At 36.3% G+C, this 22,071-nt stretch overlaps 2 protein-coding genes across 6 annotated transcripts in view; one reads left to right on the top strand and one right to left on the bottom strand.

Annotated features, from left to right (window-relative positions):
- Positions 1-9,950, bottom strand: part of LOC126297893 (uncharacterized) — a 94,980-nt gene extending 85,030 nt beyond the window's left edge. The window contains exons 1-2 of one of the 4 annotated variants that reach the window (XM_049989200.1): positions 9,724-9,916; positions 9,532-9,613 (exon numbers count right to left, since the gene is read on the bottom strand). The gene's annotated coding sequence lies outside the window, so the exon portion shown is untranslated. Of the gene's footprint in view, positions 1-9,531 lie in introns of all 4 variants that reach the window. The other 3 variants (XR_007552584.1, XM_049989201.1, XM_049989202.1) reach the window with 3 other exon arrangements.
- On the top strand, positions 9,942-14,195 carry LOC126297891 (uncharacterized). Of its 2 annotated transcripts, XM_049989199.1 has the most exons (3): positions 9,964-10,092; positions 10,190-10,284; positions 11,205-14,195. In XM_049989199.1, the coding sequence occupies exon 3, from the start codon at positions 12,763-12,765 to the stop codon at positions 13,678-13,680; it is 918 nt and encodes a 305-aa protein (XP_049845156.1). In that variant the 5' UTR covers positions 9,964-10,092; positions 10,190-10,284; positions 11,205-12,762; the 3' UTR covers positions 13,681-14,195. The 2 variants fall into 2 exon arrangements, with proteins under 2 accessions (XP_049845155.1, XP_049845156.1); XM_049989198.1 differs by having other exon boundaries at positions 9,942-10,284.
- The last annotated feature ends 7,876 nt before the right edge of the window (positions 14,196-22,071 follow it).

The raw sequence follows: 22,071 nt of genomic DNA, 5'->3' as shown, positions 1-22,071 counted from the left end.
TGAAAATTTAATTAGAATTCAGTAATATGGAAGGCAACAGATGGAAAATAGCAAGAGAACATGGACTGTGGAAAAGAAATGAAAGAGGAAGTAGCCGAGTAGAGTTTTGCACAGAGAATAATTTAATCAACAACATTTCATTTAATTAGCATGAAAGAAGGTTATACGGAACAGACCAGGGGATTCTGAAAAGTTTCAGATTAATTATATAATAGTAAGATAGACCCTTTGAAACTAGATTTTGCACTATAAGACGTTTCCCGGGGCAGATGAGGACTCTGATCATAATTTATTTTTTATGAACTGCAGAGAACTGAAAAAAATTCAAAAAGGTAGGAAATTACAGGCATGGGACTTGGATGAATTGAAAGGATAAGAGGTCGTTGAGAGATTCAGAGGAAGCATTAGGCAATGTTAGACTGAAACGGTGGAAAGTAATACAACACAAAATGAAGGGAAGTTTTGAGACATGAAATATGTAAGGTAGCAGTGGATTACATAGGCAAAAAGACAAGGCCTACTATAAATCCCTGGATAACACAGAGGATATTATATTTAATCAAGGACTAGTGAAAATGCAAAAAAAATGCAGCAAATGAGGCACACACAAAGGAACAGGGATGTCTGAAAAATGAGATAGACAGGAAGTGCAAAATGGCACAGCAGCAATGGCTAGAAGGCAAAACTACAGAGACCTTTGGAGAAAAGAGCTCAGGTGACAAACCTTGTGAGAACCAGCCATGAAAAATCTATTCCATCTGGTGTGCAACATATCTGAGACAGGTGTAATACCCTCAGACTTACGAAGAATGTAATCATTCCAATCAAAAATAAGGCACAAGCTGTCAGGTGTGAATACTACTGTACCAACAGTTTAATAAGTCACAGCTGCAGACTATTGAGCCAAATTATTTACAGAAAAATGGAAGATCAGTCTGGGTTCTAGATAAATGAAAAAAAAAGCAATGAAGTACTGACCCTATGATTTATCCTAAACAATGGGTTGAAGAAAGGCAAACCTATGTTTGTAGCATTTGTAAATTTAGAAAAAGCTTTTGATAATGCTGACCAGAATACACTCTTTGAAATTCTGATGGTAGTATGCATAAAATACAAGAGCCGAAATGTTATTTACAACTTGTCCAGAAACCAGGCTGCAGTTATGAGTTAACAGAGATTAAAGGGAAACAGTGTGTGGGAAGGGAGAGAGACAGGGTTGTAAATCTATCCCTAGTGTAATTCATATCTACATTGAGCAAGCTGTGAAGGAAACCTAGGAGAAATTTGGAAAGGGAATTAGAGTTCAGGGAGGAAAAATAAAAACTCTGAGGTTGGCCAATGACGTTGTAATTTTGTCACAGGCAGCAAAGGACTTGGAAGAGCAGTTGAATGGAATTTATACTGTCTTCAAAAGACATTTTAACATGAACACCAACGAAAGTAAAACAAGGGTAATGAAAAGTAGCTGAATTAAACCAGATGCTGAGGGAATTAGACTGGGAGATGTGACACAGAGATGTAGAGGAGCTCTGCTAGTTGGGCAGCAAGGTAATTGATGAGTACTGAAATAGGGAGGCTATATCAAATGTACACTTGCAATAGCAAGAAAGGCATTTCTGTTTATATATATATAGTGGTAGTTATGCAGAGAAGAAAAAGTTTGCAAAGAATAGGCTAGCATGGAGAGCTGCATCAAACCATTTCCAGACTGAAGAACACAACAACAACAACAACAACAACAACAACTTTCATCTCAACAACAACAACTTTTATCTTTTCTCAAGAGACTCTCAAGGAAGTTGGATTTGTACAAAGTCACTGCTTTATCAGATGCCAGATACAAAATATTCTTTTTTTCCCAACATTCCGTAACTTTCATTATTTGCAAGGTAGCTTAGTCATTAATATTCAATGGAGAATAAAATCTCCAATGCAAAATTCAGAGACTGTTTTTGATAATCTGCCAAAAGAAATCAAAAGCACGAGCAACAAAATTTAACATATGAGCAGCAGACTCAAACTAGCCTAAATGTTTTTCCCCCTCTACAGTGGTATGTCATCCACACAAGTAATTCACAGTTCATTTCCTTCTCCTGTTGTTTGCTACTTATGAATCAGTAATATATGTATGTGAATAATTAGAAAATTCTATGGATGAAAAAAAAAAATACATTTTTTCCTACGATACTACTGTAATCAAAGTTTGTGCTATGAACTCTGGTAAACACTGCATCTACTGATATGTTCAATGGCCAAGGATATCAGATGCCAAGTGTCCCCTAGATTCAGAACTCTGAATAAATCAATAAATGGTCTCTGACTAATAGAACCACATTTTCATGCTGCACATTTTAGTTACGGAATGTTTCTTAGTAAATATCATGCATAATGTGCATGGCTAATTATTTTATGTTGTGTTATTAACTTTTACTACTGCTAAGTTTCCACAGTTTATTTATGCTGCTGCCCAGAAGATGCTGCTGGCTCAATCCACATCAATGCATGTAAGCAAAGGAAAAAATCTCCCCTTCACAGTCTCACGTTATTGGATTTGAGATACGTTAAAATTCAGGCCAACATTATAAGCTCATTTTATTTATTTATTTACTTTTCTTGGGGGGTGGGGGGAGAAACTGCTGATCCGAGATACAGGTTGCCAAAAGTGGCAAATCTGGAAACATTCATCATGTGCAAAAAATTTTGAAATGCTCCATCTCTGGAATGGTTTGAGATTTTTAAATTTGACATATAACAATTTTATCATTAAAACAGTATCCTTGGTTGAGAAATGTGTGTCCAAGATCATCTGCTATAGGTGTCCACATATTTAATAAGAATTAAAAAAAGAAAATGTTTTGCCAATCATAATAAATTAGTCTTTTTTCATGTTTATCAGTACCACATAGTACAGTATTCCGTTAAAAGGAAAACTCCCACTTTTCAGTTTAATAAGAGGTTTTTAAACATCCACTACTCTTTTCTAGTATATTGATAACATGAAATCAAACCTTAGTCTTCTTTGACACAGCATTTTAATTCTTCTTCATGATATTCACTAGCCAGTTTTCCATCATCATAAAAACTTCCAAAATATATATTGAAATCCTAGGACATTTAGGTTCCAAACAACAATACTTCTGTGCACTGCATTTAAAATTGCAATCAGCAATTCAATACAGTAAACATGTGTTCAACTGAGTTGGTATTTTCCTTTGACACTCAGGTGATGCTTTCCTGTGGCACCGACAGGAACTGGGGTATGTAAAATCTTCAAAATGCCATGGAGTGGAAGTGAGCACTGGAGGTATCGTTGCTGTCTGGCAGCTTCAAATCTACATACAGCACTTGGTCTACATAGTAGATTAAAGTTCATGATGATTTCAGTTAACTCGTGACTGATATCTATAACTTGTGCAAATCACCAATCACAATGATACACACAGGTCAAAGAAATCCATCTTTGTAGGTTGTGAATGTGAACAATCTTCAGTTGTTTCTGAGATCTTGGTTGGACAAATTGAATTTTCTTATTTCTTGCTCCTTAAAGTTTGTGCAACATACGTTCAGTAACCATTACTTTGATCGAGAAGGGTTTCTTCTGAATTTTTGTTCCCAGGTCGACTGGTTGGAACATCCTTCTATTTTTTGTTGGCAGAATTCTTCAAGGTGCTCTTTTGGCAACAGGATGATGGCTGTTGATGTGTTGGGCCTACGACTTTACCACTCCTGTAACATCCTCAGCATTCTGAATTACAGCTGGACTCAGCAGAGAAGATTATGTTTCATAGCACTGTACTTCAGTAGACCTCCTACATCATTACAAGGCCCCTGCCACAACCAATAATACATTATCTATCCTACAGATGGCACTACTGCCTATGTTAATTCAAAGAGCTGGTACTGATTTTTGAATAGGGTAAGGGACACCATAAGAAATGATGATGATCTTTTCTGTCTGTGGATGCAGCTCATTTGAAAATATGTCACTCCTGTAAATACTGAAACTTGGTCTTTACTGCAGTCATACCCCTGTACTTCCTATGGCATAATCACAGACCGCTACTCAGCAAAATCATAGTGAAGCACTAAACACAACTGTTAAGCCTCACTATGTCCCATCACTTCTGCAGTATGCTGTTGCTGCTGCAATTTCTTCAGATGTTTGTGTGTTACTACTTTCACTGTCCATTTTCAGTTCACTAAAGAAGGTATCAATGACAAAAGTTTTCTTAGCAAGTTTATTCTCGTCTCATACTACACATGTAACTTCAGAAGAGTAATCTGTTATGTTTCCCTGACAAAATGTTTTTAATGTGAGTCCAGGGCAATCACCGCACTCTTGAAACAAAGTCTCTTATTCTACAGTACATTACATAAGACTAATGGCTTCCCACATCCAACTGAAATGTTATGTGTGACAATTTGAAACAAATTCTTCAAAGTGCAAAATTTGCACAATCTACACATAGACAGATATCTCTACATGGATGCCAAGCAACCAACTTAGGTTGTAGTGCATAAGATTTTAATATTCCAATGTGGAATACTGAATGTCCCTTCTTATATATGGCAAAATTTTCTTTAATACCGTGGGTCATGTATCTTTTAACTTTTTCTCCTGCAACTGTTCCAATGTCATTTTTGTTGGCACTCTGGTCAAAACAGTACCATTTATCTTTCACTCAATATGGCTGTGCAGTTTGAATATTCGTTTTGTTAACAGGATGACCATAGTAAGGATCTGGTTCTCCAAACATTTCTTTGCAGTTATCACACACCTAGATTTGTCCACCATGTACACTGATGGAATGGCATAAAAAATATTTTTCTTTGCAAAGGACATTGGGTAACAGTAAGGACTCACTCATTTTCATTGATGCAGCAAGAAATCAGCGGAACATTATTTATTTATTTATTCATCCAAGAACGTTGTCATGAAAAACTATGTTGTCAGCTAACATGTTTTATGTGAATTCCTGAAAAGTTGTTCAAGCTTCTTTTGGTTCATCTTCTTCTGAAGAGCTTGGTCGGTTTCATTTTGGTGTCACCTCTACAGATTACGTAAATTCTCTCTGTTTCCTTAATGGATACACATTAGGACTTAACTGACCATGGTTTTGTAACAGAGGTAACACCAACCTCTATAATCACTGGTTCAGGGAATGTAATTCTTCTGCAGACATGAAATTTGTATCACTCACATCAGAGGAGTCTACTTCTTGTCTGCTCACTGTCACTGGTACTCTGTCAAATCACTTAAAACCAGATTAAGTCACCACTGTAAACATTTTAACTTTCAAATAGTCTTGCAATGAGCACACATATTCACAACCCAAAGAAAGTCTAGTTCCTGACACCCATCTACATCATTCTTTTATGGATATGTAATTAATCAGCACACGTTGCTCTCCTATGACCCCATTCAGAATACAATTCTAACACAATCTTTCCTACAAAACACCCTAAAAACACTATCCTTCCCAGAAAACGCCCTAAAATTCAACCACCGTCACTTTCGCAAAAGCTTACTGGTACTGTTTGACAACAAATTGAAATGTTGTGTTTGTTTGCCTGTTGACAACTAAATTGCTGACTCCTACATTTTCACTTTTCATCTTCTAGCCAAAACACACAGAATTTTATGGATGATTTCAGGCTGTTCTAGAAGGTTCTGTTATATTCTGGAATTACCTAAAAATATTTTTATTTAAAAATTTCAACCATAAAATAATAATCAACACATCATAGTAAATAGTTGTATTAATTTTTGCTTCTGTTATTTTCCAGACTGTTCTATAATATTCTGATACATTCTGGAATTACCTGCAACCTTCCACATTGTTCCAAAGACTTTGATGATATGGAAGGTCTGTGTAAAGGTTATTTAGAATAATATAGCCTTTTACTAATTCCAACTTTGTTTAATTTCTCATTTTTATTTGTTCACATAGGTCAATGATATGATAAAAAGGATGAGAAATTTCAGAGCCACATTAGTGTGGTGCTGTTTTCAGGATGTTTAGTACATTCAATATGCAGTATCAGTAAAGTACTTCGAATTTTATGATCATGCTTTTTAGATGATAGATTACAAAATAAATGAAAAAAAGAAATTAAATATGGAAGTTACTTTTGAATTTTAATAAAAAAAATTAAACAAAAGGAACTCTGGCAAATAATTTCAATCTAAAAAAATAAATAAAAAGCAGTCCAAATTACAATAAAATATTTACTTTTGATACTGGTAACCAGTTTTGATCTATGGGACCATCTTCAGACATGAGGCTCCAAATGACACAAGTAGCTGGTTCATGAAACTGCAAGGTAGTACCGACCCTTGCCGTGAACTGCTACAAGAAAAGATATCTACGTCCATTGCTAGAAGCAATGACCCATATATCTGTGTCATATACACAACTGACAAAGGAGGAAGAAAAAGAAGAAGAAACAAATATAAATAAATAAGAAACACCATGGCACGAACAGTTCCGAACTCAAACATGAATCCATCACCTACAATATATAAAATCCAAGTAACTCACTAGCAAACCAAAAGAAAATCTTCCAGTAACAACCTGATAAACTCAACTCACAATGCCAAACGACTCAATAACACACCTAATGAACAACTTTGAAACATTACATTCACACACGAAAGCACAACCAAATACTACAACAAGCCATATACAAACACTATCCAACTCAAAGACACAGCGCCATTATGTCACACAACAGTTATGCCCCGGATCAAAGCAGACCAGTGGAATCACAATTTTTGGTTGATCCTCATTCCTTCCTCTCAGAACCATACTGATAACAGGATATTAAACTCTTTAATCTTACTCCTCCCCCCTTCTTCCACTTTTTTATTTTCATTTTTTATTAATACTGGAGCTACACACAAAATGCACAAAAATGCTACAGACAAATACCTATGAAATTCTGCTGCACATACAAAATTGTGAATAATTACACAGTCAGTCATTGTCATGCAGGATAATAACAATAATTCTTCATATAAACACAGCTGTGTATTTCACAACAGGTGTGACCAGTAAGTATCAAATGATTATGCACACTATCAAATTTCCTGTTTATTCCTTTACTTTCAATTACCTCCATTTACCTGCTCCTGCAACAGGGCAAGTTAAATAGGGCTGATACAGCAAGATGTACAATCAGAAATGAGAATGAACAAATTACAAACATTCGAGAGCTAAGTAAATGCGACGAAGATGAAGTCACTGACAGAAGATGAACCTGAAGCATAAATGTAAAACATGAGAAAAGTAATAAGCTGACAGAGGGACAGACCCTTAGAGGACTAATGGATATATTTGTGTGTGTGTGTGTGTGTGTGTGTGTGTGTGTGTGTGTGTGTGTGTGTGTGTGTGTGTGTGTAGAGAGAGAGAGAGAGAGAGAGAGAGAGAGAGAGAGAGAGAGAGAGAGAGACACTGTTACACCATAAAGGTGAAAATGCCAGCTTAACTCAATAAAGATTATTGTTCAATATGATAAAATAGTGTTGTTAAGACAGCATCAATGACACTCCTATTTCTCTAATAAAGTGTGTGAAGAAACACTGTAAGAATCATGGAATATTCTGGACCAATGAGGAACTTTAAATATTCTGTTTAACTGAAAATCAAAAATGATTTGACACTTTTGAGTCAATCCATATGAAGTAAAATAGTAAGGATTGCTTGACCATTTTTGATTTCTATGATTTTTTATATGTTAATATATGTGAAAAATAATCCTGGTTGTAAGATTTTTTTTAAAAAAAATGAGGGAGATTTATTTTTGACTTGGTGCTCTGTTAGTGTTATGGTGTGTAACATATTTGATTGTGCTATGAATATTAGCTGTGGTGTTCTACTCCTTCATTGAAATTTTAACCCTCGAAAACAGTATTTTATTCAAAAGTGATTTAAAAGTTTGGTACCCATTTTCTAGAAGTAGGATCAGTTTTATGCTATTGTTTTTGGACTTTAATTATAGAAATAATGTTCCAATCAAAATCGCGTGTGTTTCATTCCTGTAGCATTACCCTGTCTGAAGAGGCTTAATATATCATAAACCTCTGTAAAGCTTCAAATGTGCCCCCGCAGCACAACAGACATATCTGCCTCTCTGAAAAGGCTCAAGATGATAAATTTTAAAAGCTGTTATGAACTAGCTATTTACTGTATATAAACAAACAAAAGAGCCATCACAGAACTCATAAATGGTCAAGCAACCCTTATTGGTTCACCTCATATGGACTCACCCTTCTGTTGTCACACAGTGCAATGCTACAGAGACTCAACACCACTATGAAATCACATATCACTTCACAAATGTATGTTACAGTATAGTATTTATTATACATATTCTTTGGCTGAAAAAGGCTCCACAACTTAATTAGGTGAGCAAAGTTCCCTGCCAAGTCTCCAAAGCAGAAATGTAAATAATTAGCTCAAGATGACTTTCAGTATGTGATTTACACCACAAACAATAATACACTGACAGTCTATAGCACCAAAAGATGTAATGAACAGAGCAAGTCGAGAATTTGAGCTAAACTGAATACACAACACTGTGAATGTTGTCCAAAACATGTTTCCATCTCTTATGGAGTGTAAACAAATTTTAAACAGCACAGTGATTTCCGTATCTCAGCAGCCTTATATGTAACAACGGGGGTGTAGATGCGGACATCATAAGCAGAATTATTAATACTTTTGCAGTCTTCCAATGAATGTGATACATACAGCTATTAGACCCCCATAAGTATGTCCACAAAGTTTTGACTGTACCTCTCTGTGGCCTCAAAGTCTTTCACCAATGATGGTTGGGCACAATTCTGAAGATCTGTTATAGCGACCATGTTTCAAATAATGAAGTCATCAGTAATGGTGCAACAGCCTTCACAAAACAGTTGCTGAAAGAATATTGAAGTTTTCTGGCCATGTCATGTACAACAGTTGGAAGCATCCCCTAATCAGGGACTGTTGTAGAAACGAACGGATGGATGTGGAAGTAGAAGACCTTGTAACACCTGGAAACGAACTTTGGCTAGGGATCGTCAATCCATGGACGTTAACTGGGTGGAGGGTGAAATCCTGGCAGCTGAAGGAAACCTGTAGCCAGATATGCTACTTAACACTGGTGGAACAAAGTCTAAGTAAGTCAGTAGAATGAAAGTATTATAAATACCATGTCTCTCAGACTGCCATTGTGGCCATGTTCAAGCAGACTGCCATTGTGACGTTCTTAAAATGCTTTTTGTTTACGAGGACACACAAAGATGTTGGAGAAACGTAGTTACTAAAAATTACAAATTACTATGTCAAATTTCTTGGAATACACTCCAGATTAACGTTTGAAAATACTAAACGTCATATCACGACTATTGCCGCATAGTTTCACTTAAAATTACAACGAACATGTACAGTAAGAAATATGAGAACCTTCAAAATGGATATTTGAAAACCCATCCCGTAGGCAACTAAGCTAACAAGCTATCATCACAATGAAATTTATACTCACATATACACATCAGAAGTACGTGTGCATAATACAACCAGTCGCATGCACGACGATCGTAAATATGAAGAGCACAGGGATCCATCTAAAAGTGTTGAAGTACCACGTATGAATTGTTGTGCAGTCATGAGCATTAGTGTTCAATGTCATCATATGAAAACTTCATAGTCTCATTTGTTTATCACAAATATTTACATTTTCAGACACAGAATGACAACTCCATCGGCTTGATGTAAACGCGATTCCATCCAATTGCCTTTGCACAAAACAAAGATATTGCTACTACGTGACACTCCCACCATAGATCTTTCATTTTTCACTTAATCGAGAAAATCAATAAATTAATCACAGACGATATCACAGTCTAACATGAGATTGTGTGCCGCAGGGGGTGAAACTCATATAAGGATTTCCGGTAACACGACCTTGGTTTGATCCCAGGCCACTTGGAGCGCTGCAAGTTTAGCAATTTATAGTCTCGTGTTCCTATTGGATGACGTATTTCATAATTGTTTTGGTATCGTAGCAACGTGATCGTGATTTTTCGTTTAAATTGCAGTGGAAGTATATTGCTACTATTCTGCTTAATTTTTAGATGCATTCGTAATATTTGATGGTGTGATGATTCAGTATTTACCTTTTTTACTTTTGTTTCATATAGAACACGAGGCTGTATCATCACATTACGTTCTGTGGACCCTTGTATATTTGTTCCTTCAAAGAAATACAATTTCCGTTACTCAATTTACTTAAAGGGTAAGTATATTTCTTATTTCTGTTCATATTTTCTTGTATTTCGTAGATAATCTCATGCTAGCAGCTTTTGACATAGTTGGCATTCAACTTTCCGAATCCTGCAATGGAATCTAATTCTGGCTTTGATTCATCTTCCTTTTTGCCACGAAGTACTCTTAGTGACATAATAAGTACCATTTATTGTGCCGTTTACTACATACCAAATACTGAACATGTTGAAATTGATTCGTAATGCCTCGAGTGTGTTCTATTTCCCGTTTTCGACAGTAAATATTCTGTACAGTATATAACGCTCTATCCAGGTAAAAAGTGTTTGTTGCTGTTGTATCGACAAAGGTTGTGTTCTCACATAACAAGACATTTGTTTGGAAGTCACACAAAGCAGGTTCTTCAAGCAGTTGGACATTTACACGTATTATTGTGGCAATATGCACTGCAGTAGAAATCTTCTCGCACTTTAATGCTCAACACAATATAATACAGATTTACAGCTGTAACTGTTACCGATAATCTACAGTAGAATTTGGTATCTACCATGGTATCTAGATGCTGAAATATACTGAAATGGTATAATAAGCAGTGTTTCAACTGCCTGATAGCACTGTTTAACGAAGTAGTGTTGTATATAGAATATAGTGTAACTACGCTCACACAGTTATGTATAGAGTGATGTGCATATCCGTAGTAAAAATGAGAATTTGTTTCGTTTTTTCACTATTTTGTAGCAATACCACATCAGATTACAAGCCATGATAACAGTTATCAATACTTCAGTACAGGATAGCTGTGTTTAGACATAAGCTAATATGATTTTTGATAGTGAAATTAATTTCACGTTGAGTTTTCTTTAACATTAATGAATGTAAACCATACCTGATCTTTTTTCTCGTACCTAATTTTTGGTTTGAATAACATTTCAGACACATGAGGATGGATCATACAGGAAGAGAAGAATCCAGTTTGAGGTTGAAATTGAAATACTCGCGCAAGTTTCCCGGATGCAGGAGTAGTTATTATGAAAAAACAAATTCCAAACACAAGAATAAACATTTCTATAAATTTCCAGGTGCATCAAAAGTGAGACTTGAAAGAAGTGGAAATTGATCTGTAATATAGATGAAGGTGTCAACTGTAGTTATTATTATGTGTGTGAGGATAATTTTTATGAAGCAGACTTTACTAGACACAGGCTAAATCCTGGTGTTATACCAAAGCACATGGAATTGGTGTTATATCACCCTCCCCCCACCCATCTGTGTTACACTGGTGGTGGTGGTTTCACCACATCGGGTGCAAATATAAGTGTGCACGAGACAAGTTACAATGCAAAATCTACAGTAATACATTGAAACAGTCCCCCTTTACAGAGCACAGATGATGGTGAGTACAGCTTTTTATCCTCACCTGTTTATGATGTTGAAATTAGTCCAGGTGTAATGGGATGTTCCGTTTCTAAACGTGATTTAACACCAAGAAAATACAAAATGTATAAACTGCATAGAATTACAGTTTCCCGAGTGTGTAAATTGAAAAAAAAAAAAAAAAACAGCTACAGAGTGAGAGGAATAAATTGAAAATTCTAAAAGAGTTGTATGATGACAGGAAATTTCAATTAATTGAAGAAGAGTTGAATGATGTGACTAAAACTTTTATTAAGTCAGTTAGGAAATGCCAATATGCAGCCCACAGCAGTATGGTGGTCTATAAAAGATAAGGCATTTGCTTTATTTATTTATAAGCATAGTCCTTGGTTGTACAGATATTTGGCCACATACTTCTCCCTCCCATCTGTCAGGCTTCTCAAGGGAGTGCTTTCCCACATACCATTTGATACAGGACTTAATCCAGCTTTATTAAACTTTTTAGCGAGGGAGGTAAGTAATATGTATGAAAATGACAAGTATTGTGTTCTACTTTTTGATGAAATGTGTCTGGATGATGGTATGTACTATGATGCACACAAACAGCTACTCTATGGGTATCAGGACTTGGGTCAGTTAGGACATTCACCTGTAGCTGCTAGTGAAGCATTGGTTTTCATGCTGAAAGGCATTCACAGAACTTGGAAACAAGTTCTAGCATATTACTTTACCGCAACCACTTTACACTACACCCATTTGAAATCACTCATTGTTCACATCGTAAGTGAACTACAGAATATTGGGTTCAAAGTGGTTTGTACTGTATGTGACCAGAATGCAACAAACCAAAAGGTCCTTAAGCAACTGTGTGAAACAAATTTGTTGAAGCCCAGTATATTTCATTTTGTCGTCAATAATCAACCAATTGTTACCAATAATGATGTACCACAGCTGCTCAAAAACACTAGAAATGCTTTGATAGATAATAAAATTCAATTTGAACCTCACAAAGCAGCAAAGTTTGAGTACATCAGTTCTTTTTGGATAAAAAAACCGTTTCAAAACTCTACCCAAATTAAAAGCACAACACTTTAACTTTTCTGATTCCCATGTCAAAATGAAGGTAAAAGTTGCTGCTGCACAAATGAGCCATACTGTTGCAGCTGCAATTGAAACATATGTTTCTACTCCCACATTACCATCCGAAGCTATACACACAGCTGAGCTTGTGGAAAAGGTAGATAATCTCTTTGATTCACTCAACAGTAATGAGCAATATCCCAGGAATGGGAAACAATTTAGGTGTGCTTTATCAGAAAATTCGCCACATTTAGAAATGTGGTATAGCATATTGAGGGAAATAGGCAGCTGGCAAATAATAGATTTAAAAACGGGAAGAAACAAGAGTAATATGTTTAGCTTCATAAAAGGTTGGCAGATTACATTACAGTCTATTATTTTCTTGTGGAAGACCTTTAAAGTGGTTGGCTTTAAGAACTTAAATTTAAAGGCGTTTAATCAAGATGCCTTAGAAATTTTTTTTTGTTGCATAAGACAACATGGTATTGCTAATACAAACCCAAGTTGTTTTCAGTTTGTAGAAGCTCTGAAGACTTGTGTTGTCAATCATATGACTTTGCCTTTCAAAGCCATGAGTGTAAGTAACTGTGAAAATGATGATTACACTCCCTTGAGCAGTGTGTGTCACTTTTTGGCAGCTAGTGGTAGGAGTGAACATTTAAGTGAATGTGAGTTGAATGACACTGATACACCTGATCAAATTTATTCTTACTCAGATGGTACCATCAAGTCTGTAGAAGATCAACAATCCTTAGCCTGTGTAGCAGGCTATTTTCTAAAAGCCATAGATGTACCAGATGATTGTGAAACATGTAATACCAGTCTCTACTCCTCTGCTGTGACTGAAAATCATTTGTTTACCTCATTTAAAGAGAATAGTGAGGAGCATTCTCATTTGAAATATCCAAGTGAAAGAGTCATGATTTTCCTAATGTCACTCCATGATCAGCTGTAGGAGTATGTAAATAGTCATGGTCACACAACAAGACTACATGATAATAAAAAAAAATTGTTCTGTCTCATACAACAATTTGTAATAAACATGACATTGAAGAGAGACTTCTGAAGACAAGTATTCCACTTATAATATACAAGTACGTGAAAGAAAAGAAATTTACAAACGAGAGGAAATTGTGTATGCAACAACTTAAAAAGAAGTTCAAATCATGTTAAAAGACTTTGTATTTTGTTTATTGTGTGTACAATGAGAGTAAGCTCCCTATACATATACAAATGTTGTGTTAGAAGCAGAGAATTACATGTTCTTGTATCAAAATCATGCCTTTGATTTGTTATGACAACATCTGGTAATTCGGCAGGAACATAACTTAACACTTTCTAGATGTGATGATTGGATTCTAAAAGTATAATGAATAAAGTGCTGTCAAGGGGAATTTGTGTTAATTTTCAGTAGTGTACCAAACAAAGTTTTCAAAGAGGAAGTAAATAAATAAAAATGTTAAAGATAAATGTTGTACCAGCGTCTTCTTTCATTATTTAAACATGATGGGTGTTGCCAAAATAACAGCCAAGTTGGGGAAAAAAGAAAAAAGTTATGTTTTGCAGTTCATTTTCTTTGTATGTCTCATTGGCAAAAACATTTTGGCTACATTCATGGAGTGTCTACCTGCTTTCCTCCCAATTTGTTTTTCAGTTGATGTAAAGTAGTATTTTGTATGTTTCATAAATTTATTTGAACTGCGCAGAAGTTCAATTTCAGATGACTGAATATCCATAAATAACAATCAACAGAAAAATAATAAATCGGATTTTGTAGACTTTACAGTACATCCTTGGTTTGTAGCACAGATTTTTTTGTAAATGGCCTCTTGGTTATCCATTAGCTGTGTAGTTATTTATTTGTGGAACCTACTATTCCACTTTCGATCATGTGAGTGGACATAATGTGCTTTAGGATATGTGGAAACGTAAAAATCATTTATATATACATGCAATGTCAGATGATTTTTTTAGTCTGACTTGTGCTAAAGCTCTTTTATTTCCACATGATAATGGCCACACAGCCAAAATCGCAACATTGAGTTTTACAAAAAAATTCACAGCCAAAAGGTGACAACGTAATTTACGAAAATTTTCACAATGTAAACTGGAGCCACGAGTAGTTAATGTTTGTTTTTGACTGAGATTTCTTTTATATATTACTTTGCAAGATCTCAAAAACCTTTAATACTGCACTATGCGATCCACATTCAAAGATTAAATGAAAAATAATGTCATCTAATTCACGTATTTAGAAATATACATAAGAGATTTTCGCGCCATATTTTTTCCTATTGAAGTTCACAACCAGGCCACAACTAGCGTTGGTGTCGTTCTGTGTTTCCGTATAATAACGTGGTCTTTGCACTTCTACTATATTGGTGTTCTGTGGTGTGCCGTATGGAGGTGTAATAAGGGGAGATGGCGCTACAGATGCTGTACGTTGCTTTGAAGCCGGCGGCGCCATGTTAGATGCCCCAAAACATTAGCAGACTACTGTTTACAATTGCTACTTGTTCTTAATTTGTGTTGTGCGCACGCAACATTTGTTTTAGATAGAAAATGTTACAATGCTTTCTTGTGTAACCAAACGTCAGGAAGACATTTTCGATTGTTTTCCTGGCCTTGAATGCACATTTGATTCAGTAATACGACTAATTTATCCTCATTAATGTACCTTTCATTTTGTTGGACATTTCGAACAAGTAAGAAGAGAAATATGAGACGTGAAAAGGGTGCTTTCGTAATCCATAATTTTCCTTAATACTGGCAGACAAAGTTGATGTTCGGTCTATGTCCTCTTGCGGAAAAACCTGAGAAAATATTTAGCTATGTTTTTCTCAGAGTTTGCCCAGATAGCTATACGAGTGGACTGATAAGATATCTAAAACCAAATGACAGAAATAAAATCGCTACAGTAAAAGTAAACAGCGCAACAGAAATTCGTGCATATGAAAGCAAATAACAGTGGAACGAGTCCATTTACAAATGAAATGTAATTCTTTTACACTTCGGACTACGGTGTGATCAGAGTGACTAGCACACCCATAAATGGCGCAAGCTGGTATTTTTGATCAAGTAACTTTCACCACTCAAAACAATCAAAACACCAAAAGATAATACATGAAATGTATTCACAGTTGCTAATACGAGCAACCATTGGCTGTACGAAGGATGACAACATTGGAAATTTGCAGCGGACCGATACTCGAACCCATATTTCCCACTTCAAACAACCAATCTCCTTAACTGCTTTGGCTATCCGTGCACGACTTCTGGGCAGATCTAAACTTCCATATGTCATAGTTCCTGCTTCACAACCTATCCTTGGACACACATTATGTAATTCCCATACATTTTACTTGAAAGCCAGTGCCTGGTATTGGCGGATAAATACGACGTTGCAGTGCCTTTGTTATTAAGAAGAAGAAACTGTCAGTGGAGTGAGTACAGTCGTTATGAAATACATGAAATGTATTTGCAGTTGCAAATACGAACAAAAATGTTGCAATAAGGGAATGATGACATTGAAAATTTGTGCATGTCTGAAGGGACAGTTTCATAATTCGTCTTAACAACACAATGCACTGCAACATCGTATTTATCCACTAACACCACATAGGGACTTTCCAGTAAAGTATACTCCAATGTATGGGAATTACATAATTTGTGTATGAGCACAGCCTGTGACGCAGAAACGACGACACATGGAAGTTCGAATTTAACCATGAGTCATGCAAGAATAGCCAAAGCGATTAAGGTGACCCCTTGCATAAAGCGGGAAATTCAGGTTCGAGTCCCTACCCGGCACGAATTTTCGTTGTCGTCATTCCCCCATGGAGCAGATGTTTCTTCGTATTCGCAACTGCAAATACATTTAATGTAGGTATTTCATAATGGCTGTATTCGCTGCAGTGCTTGTTCCTCCAAACATGCATGAATATCTGAAGGAACATTGCATCATTCTTCTTAACAATACAGGCACTGCAACATCGTACCTGCAGGTTATGTTTTGGGCAACTAATATGGGAGACATCGACTTCAACTTTTTGACGTCATGACAGCTCTCCTTATTTTTATCACAATGATGGGCCATATACATGGGATGTAATAAAAATACAGTGACGAACTGTGACATATTGTAGCTTGTGTTTTGATGATCAAATTGAGGATAGAAACTGTTGATTGATTGATGACTGATTGATATGATATGTTTATTCATCCACACAACAATAAAAATTGAATGGATGCTGTCAATTGTGTCCTAAAAACATGCAAGAGTTCTTAACAATATTCCTAATTCAATTCTTACAATTTTTAAAGGTTAATTTTACAGTATTTATAATTATGCCATAATCTGTCGCTTTATATAGGCCTATGTGGTATTTGTGTCTACCAAATAGCTATCTACAATTATTCTAAATGCTCATTTACCTAGTAAAAACTTTTTCTTAAAAAATATGCATTTAGCTTATAGCTAAAAATATGAATTTCATTTACACCTTTTAGTTCCTGTGGGTGTCTGTTGTACAGTTTTAGGCAAGCTCGGGTTAGGGAAGGATTGGGAAGGAAATCGGCCGTGTCCTTTCAAAGCATACTATTCTGTGTGTTTGACTTGTTTTTTCTGTTTAGGTAGAAGCAGTGGCTGGATCTAGTTTCATGGTCATCTATTGAGCTGTTTGTAGCATATAAATGAATATTTTCCTTACATACATTACAGTCTGGAAAATTTATTCACATGGGACAGTCAAAATTTCCAGTTTTTTGAATAAATCGGTAAAATGGTCCCAATTGCTGCAATTGTTACTATCTGTACAGCTTTTTTCTGTACCTTAAAGACAGACTGAATATTTCCATCACTTGTTCCCCAAAACATGATTCCATAACCGAGGATTGAGTGTATGTATCCAAAATATATCATTTTGAGGCAAGAAATATTGCACACTGGTTGTAACATTGTAAGATATTATGAGATGATATTCGTTGCAGTAAGGGACTCAGCCATTTGGTATAGTGACTGCAGGATGACTACGTTATTTTTTGCTTTGATCACAGCGCAATTGGCGCTGCCTACCGTGGTGGTGGTGGTGGTGGTTAGTGTTTAACGTCCCGTCGACAACGAGGTAATTAGAGACGGAGCGCAAGCTCGGGTTAGGGAAGGATTGGGAAGGAAATCGGCCGTGTCCTTTCAAAGGGACCATCCCGGCATTTGCCTGAAACGATTTAGGGAAATCACGGAAAACCTGAATCAGGATGGCCGGAGATGGGATTGAACCGTCGTTCTTCCGAATGCGAGTCCAGTGTGCTAACCACTGCGCCACCTCGCTCGCTGCCTACCGTGACAACTGCACAGAGTAACATTCAGTTGGTACGAAAATTCATACCCTCTATGAATCTAAATAAACCATATTAGTTATTATTCCATTTTGTTCAAAGTTGGTACACAGCCTTCTGCTATTAACGGAATAATGCTGCCAAAATTTCAGATTTTTATTTATTGTAGTTGTAGAGATAATGAAACTTTCCTAAAAGTCCTAAAAGCGACGCTTATGGTTTAAAACCCAGTTAGGTACAAAAACAAATTGACCTTCATTATCGTTTGAAGCCATTACAAAGTTATCAATGCATGAAATCAGTTAATTTGAATTTTCTTTTCAATACTTTAGTTACTTTATATTACGTAATACAAAAATCCTTCAAAAATCATTATTTGCTGGTAATTTTTTCTGTGAGTACATGAGAATGATTGAGAGAGTGCATGTGGGACATACGTTAAAATTAATGTCATTTTGTGTAAGACCTTGTACAAAGGAACCGTGGGAAAGTTATGGTACCACCACGATTCAGATTATGTATGTCAGTGCGAGCTTTCTTTTGTATATAAGCAGCCAGAACGAAAGTTAGAGGCAGAATAACTTTATTTATCAATTTGGTGAATATATTGAACTTTGTTTATTTTGATTAAACAACAGCCAATCAGAATTAAACTGTTCCTGTGTGAATATAGTGAGGTGGGCAGAGTGTAGAGGAGCCAGCTAACTGGCCTACGGATAACACCATGTTAGATAGCTCCTTAAAAATAGTCTGTAAGATGAGGAACTAGTGAGTTTAGTTCAGTTAGAACGTGTCTTGACTGAGGCGACTGGCGTTATGAACATTTTAATGAAAGTTTGGTGTTTCTAAATTAAAGAGTTGGAGATTTGTGAGCATGTGAACTTTCCGGTTATAGTAACAATTCCATGTGTCATTTTCGTGCTCTGTAAGGAATACTTTGGCAATCACTTATTACTAAGAAGACCACTGAAATGACCGAATGTTTAACTCGTGAAGAGTGGTGGGTCTGTGACTGTTAGATCGTGAAAATTAGTCAGCTCTCGCTTGCAAAATTTCTGGCTGCTTTTCGAGTGAAAATTTATTGTACAGACAGTGAATTTTGGAAAATAAAGTTTGCCATATTAAATACGGACTTGATAGCCATTCCATGTGTATCCATATGAATAAAAAACCAAATGCTTTCTGCAAGTAGACTGCATCCTCTGAACGTCCGATTTTTTAAATATGAACTTTCAGGAAATGACTTTCAACTCGAGTTACACAGCCTCTGTGTGGTAGGTATTAGGTAGTGGTCTCACCAAGGCTGCTTTACACTGCCTAGCACGTATCTGCTACTACAGAGTGAAGGGACATCGAAAGGAAGGGATATCGAGGTAGATGGACTTTCGATAAGTGATAGAGTGAACAAAGACTAGCAACACCGCCCCACTGCAATTGGTTTATATAGCGTCCGGGAAATGTGAAATTCGAGTGTGAACTTTAAAAGTAGCTGTACTAAATTGATTTATGTTAGTTTCCAAGACAGTAAATTTAGCAGCCACTTGCACACCAAATTTCGCACACACATTCATTCCTTGCTTGATTTGATTTTCCAATATAATGTGACTGTCTTCACCCTATAAGAGAAAGACCCATACGTGCATAAATGAAATTTAATAGAAAGACAGAGGAACCATGTGATCCAGGGAAAGGTGATTCAGAAAGGACAGCAATAGCGAAGTGGCAAACAGCGGCTAGAACAGCCTGTGGGGAAGGTGGCTAACGATGCTGGCAACAACTGAACATCACGTGACAACAAGCAACAGCAGCTGGGTGTCTGCAGCAGTTGGCAGTAATGGACGGAGTGTGGGCCCAGAAACTACACCTATGGGGGCAGAGCTTGACGAATGGACCCGCTGTAACATCTCGCCGTGCTGACAACGATCATGAAAAGCTAAGTTGTATTCTGCTTCTTTTGTGTGTGTGTGTGTGTGTGTGTTGTGTGTGTGTGTGTACAAAGAAACTTGTGAACATGGCACAAAATAATAACTATTGTATAGTAGACGAGAATGTGGGTGTAAATTTGGGAAAAGTAATATATGCAGATGATGCAGTGGCTTGTTTTGATGCATCACAAGCGAATGATAGTGGCTTGCCAGATTCAATGTCTGCTAATTATGGGACAGACAATGAACAAAAAATGGCGGGAACCGACGTCAAGTTTATACCTGTTACTGTTACATAAATAAACCAGGAACCATTGTCAATTGCTTCTGAACAGAAAGATGGTGTTTCAGAAATGTTAGTGAATGTTTTGATATATATGATGGAAATGGGTTCTGATATTGACACTAAAATGAATGGGTTTCATACTGGAGTTAATGGATTGGGTTCTGAAATGAACACTAAAACGAATGGGATGCATTCTGATGTTAATCAATGGATTACTGACTTACCAGTGGAAATGGAATGCTGTATAGAAAACAAAATTTCTAAATTAAGTTATTCATGGAAAAACGATATGACTTTGTTTACTGACAGTGTAAAGAGTGAGATTAGTAAAGTAAAACAAGAATGTAATAAGGATGTCATAACTGCAAAAAATGGATTAACATCTTAGATTAAGCAAGTTGATGATGGCAGCAATCAGTTAGATGAACAAGTAGATACACATTTAATTAAAATACAGGAACAAGTGAATAATATGGGAAAACAATGAGAGGACAGTCACATTATAATGGAAAATCAAATCAAGGAAGGAAAGGATGTCCGCGCGAAATTAGGTGTGCAAGTGCCTGCTAAATTTAATAGCCTAGAAACTAACATAAATCAGTTTAGTACAGCTGTAGATGAACTACTGTGTAACCATGATGGTAGACTAAAAGGAGTTTTGCTAACAATAGTGGGTATTTAATATCTAAGGTGGTGAGGTAAGATCTTCAGAAATTGCATATGTGATACATCGGCAGTTTTTGCGATTCGATCCAAGTAAAAATTATGGGGTGGTTTTGAGGACGTCTTGCACAAATGATGGAACGATAAACAAAAAATTGGTTTCATTACATCTAATTTGAGGGGGGAAGCTAGAGTTTGGGGAAATTGGGCAGTGGATAAATATGACAACATAGGGGATTTCAAGCAGTCATTTTTGAGGGATATTGGGGCAAACGAAAACAGATGGAAGTTTTAAACAAATTCTGGTCAGGTGAAAAATATGATCCAAAGAAAGAGATTATTAAGAGGTTTTTACAAAAACAGGTCACAACTTTGTCATGTATTAGCTATAAAGTGGAGAAAGAACAAATCATTATGGGAATAGAGAATAAGCTGGCTTTGTACTGGCCTAATAAAATTATCTTGGCACCTAAGGATTATATTGATAAATTTATTCAGTATCTTGAGAGGGTAGAAAATATTTTAAAAGAGGAGGAGAATGCTAGAAGGGATTATAGGCCTCCTGTTAGGCCAAATGAAAACATAGTTGAGGTACATGTAAACATGTAAACCTAGTAATTACAGAGGCAAATACGAAGGGTGGTGGGGTCCTGTTGGAAGTAGATATAATGACAGAGATCGAACCATTGAATATAGACAACAGCAATCCTCTGACAGGGATGAGTGGCGCAGACTGCCAGCCAAAAGGAATATCAGTGGCATTGACCACATAGGAGACAGGGGAAAACCAATGGCAGTGTCTAATGGTGCTATCGTTTGCAGGCTGTGGCAACGTAGTTTAAATCTGCGAGCAAAACCTTTCATAAGGCAGCCACCAGTTGAACATCTTGGGGGCGATATCGTAAAAACAAATATAACAGGGGAGAGGGACACTGTTAAAAATTGTGCTTTTTGGGAAGTATAGAAAATTTTTGAGAAAGAAAAGGTCAAAACAGTGATTCCAGGAACCAGGTTAATGAGGAAAAATGGTTCAAATGGCTGTGAGCACTATGGGACTTAACTTCTGAGGCCATCAGTCCCCTAGAACTTAGAACTACTTAAACCTAACTAACCTAAGGACATCACACACATCCATGCA

This window comes from Schistocerca gregaria, chromosome X (genome assembly GCF_023897955.1).
Source record: "Schistocerca gregaria isolate iqSchGreg1 chromosome X, iqSchGreg1.2, whole genome shotgun sequence".
NCBI lineage: Eukaryota > Metazoa > Arthropoda > Insecta > Orthoptera > Acrididae > Schistocerca > Schistocerca gregaria.
This window is presented reverse-complemented; position numbering and strand designations above follow the sequence as displayed.

Coding starts and splice junctions, on each gene's coding strand:
- LOC126297891 (XM_049989198.1), top strand. CDS start 12,763: ATGAAGGTAAAAGTTGCTGCTGCACAAATGAGCCATACTGTTGCAGCT.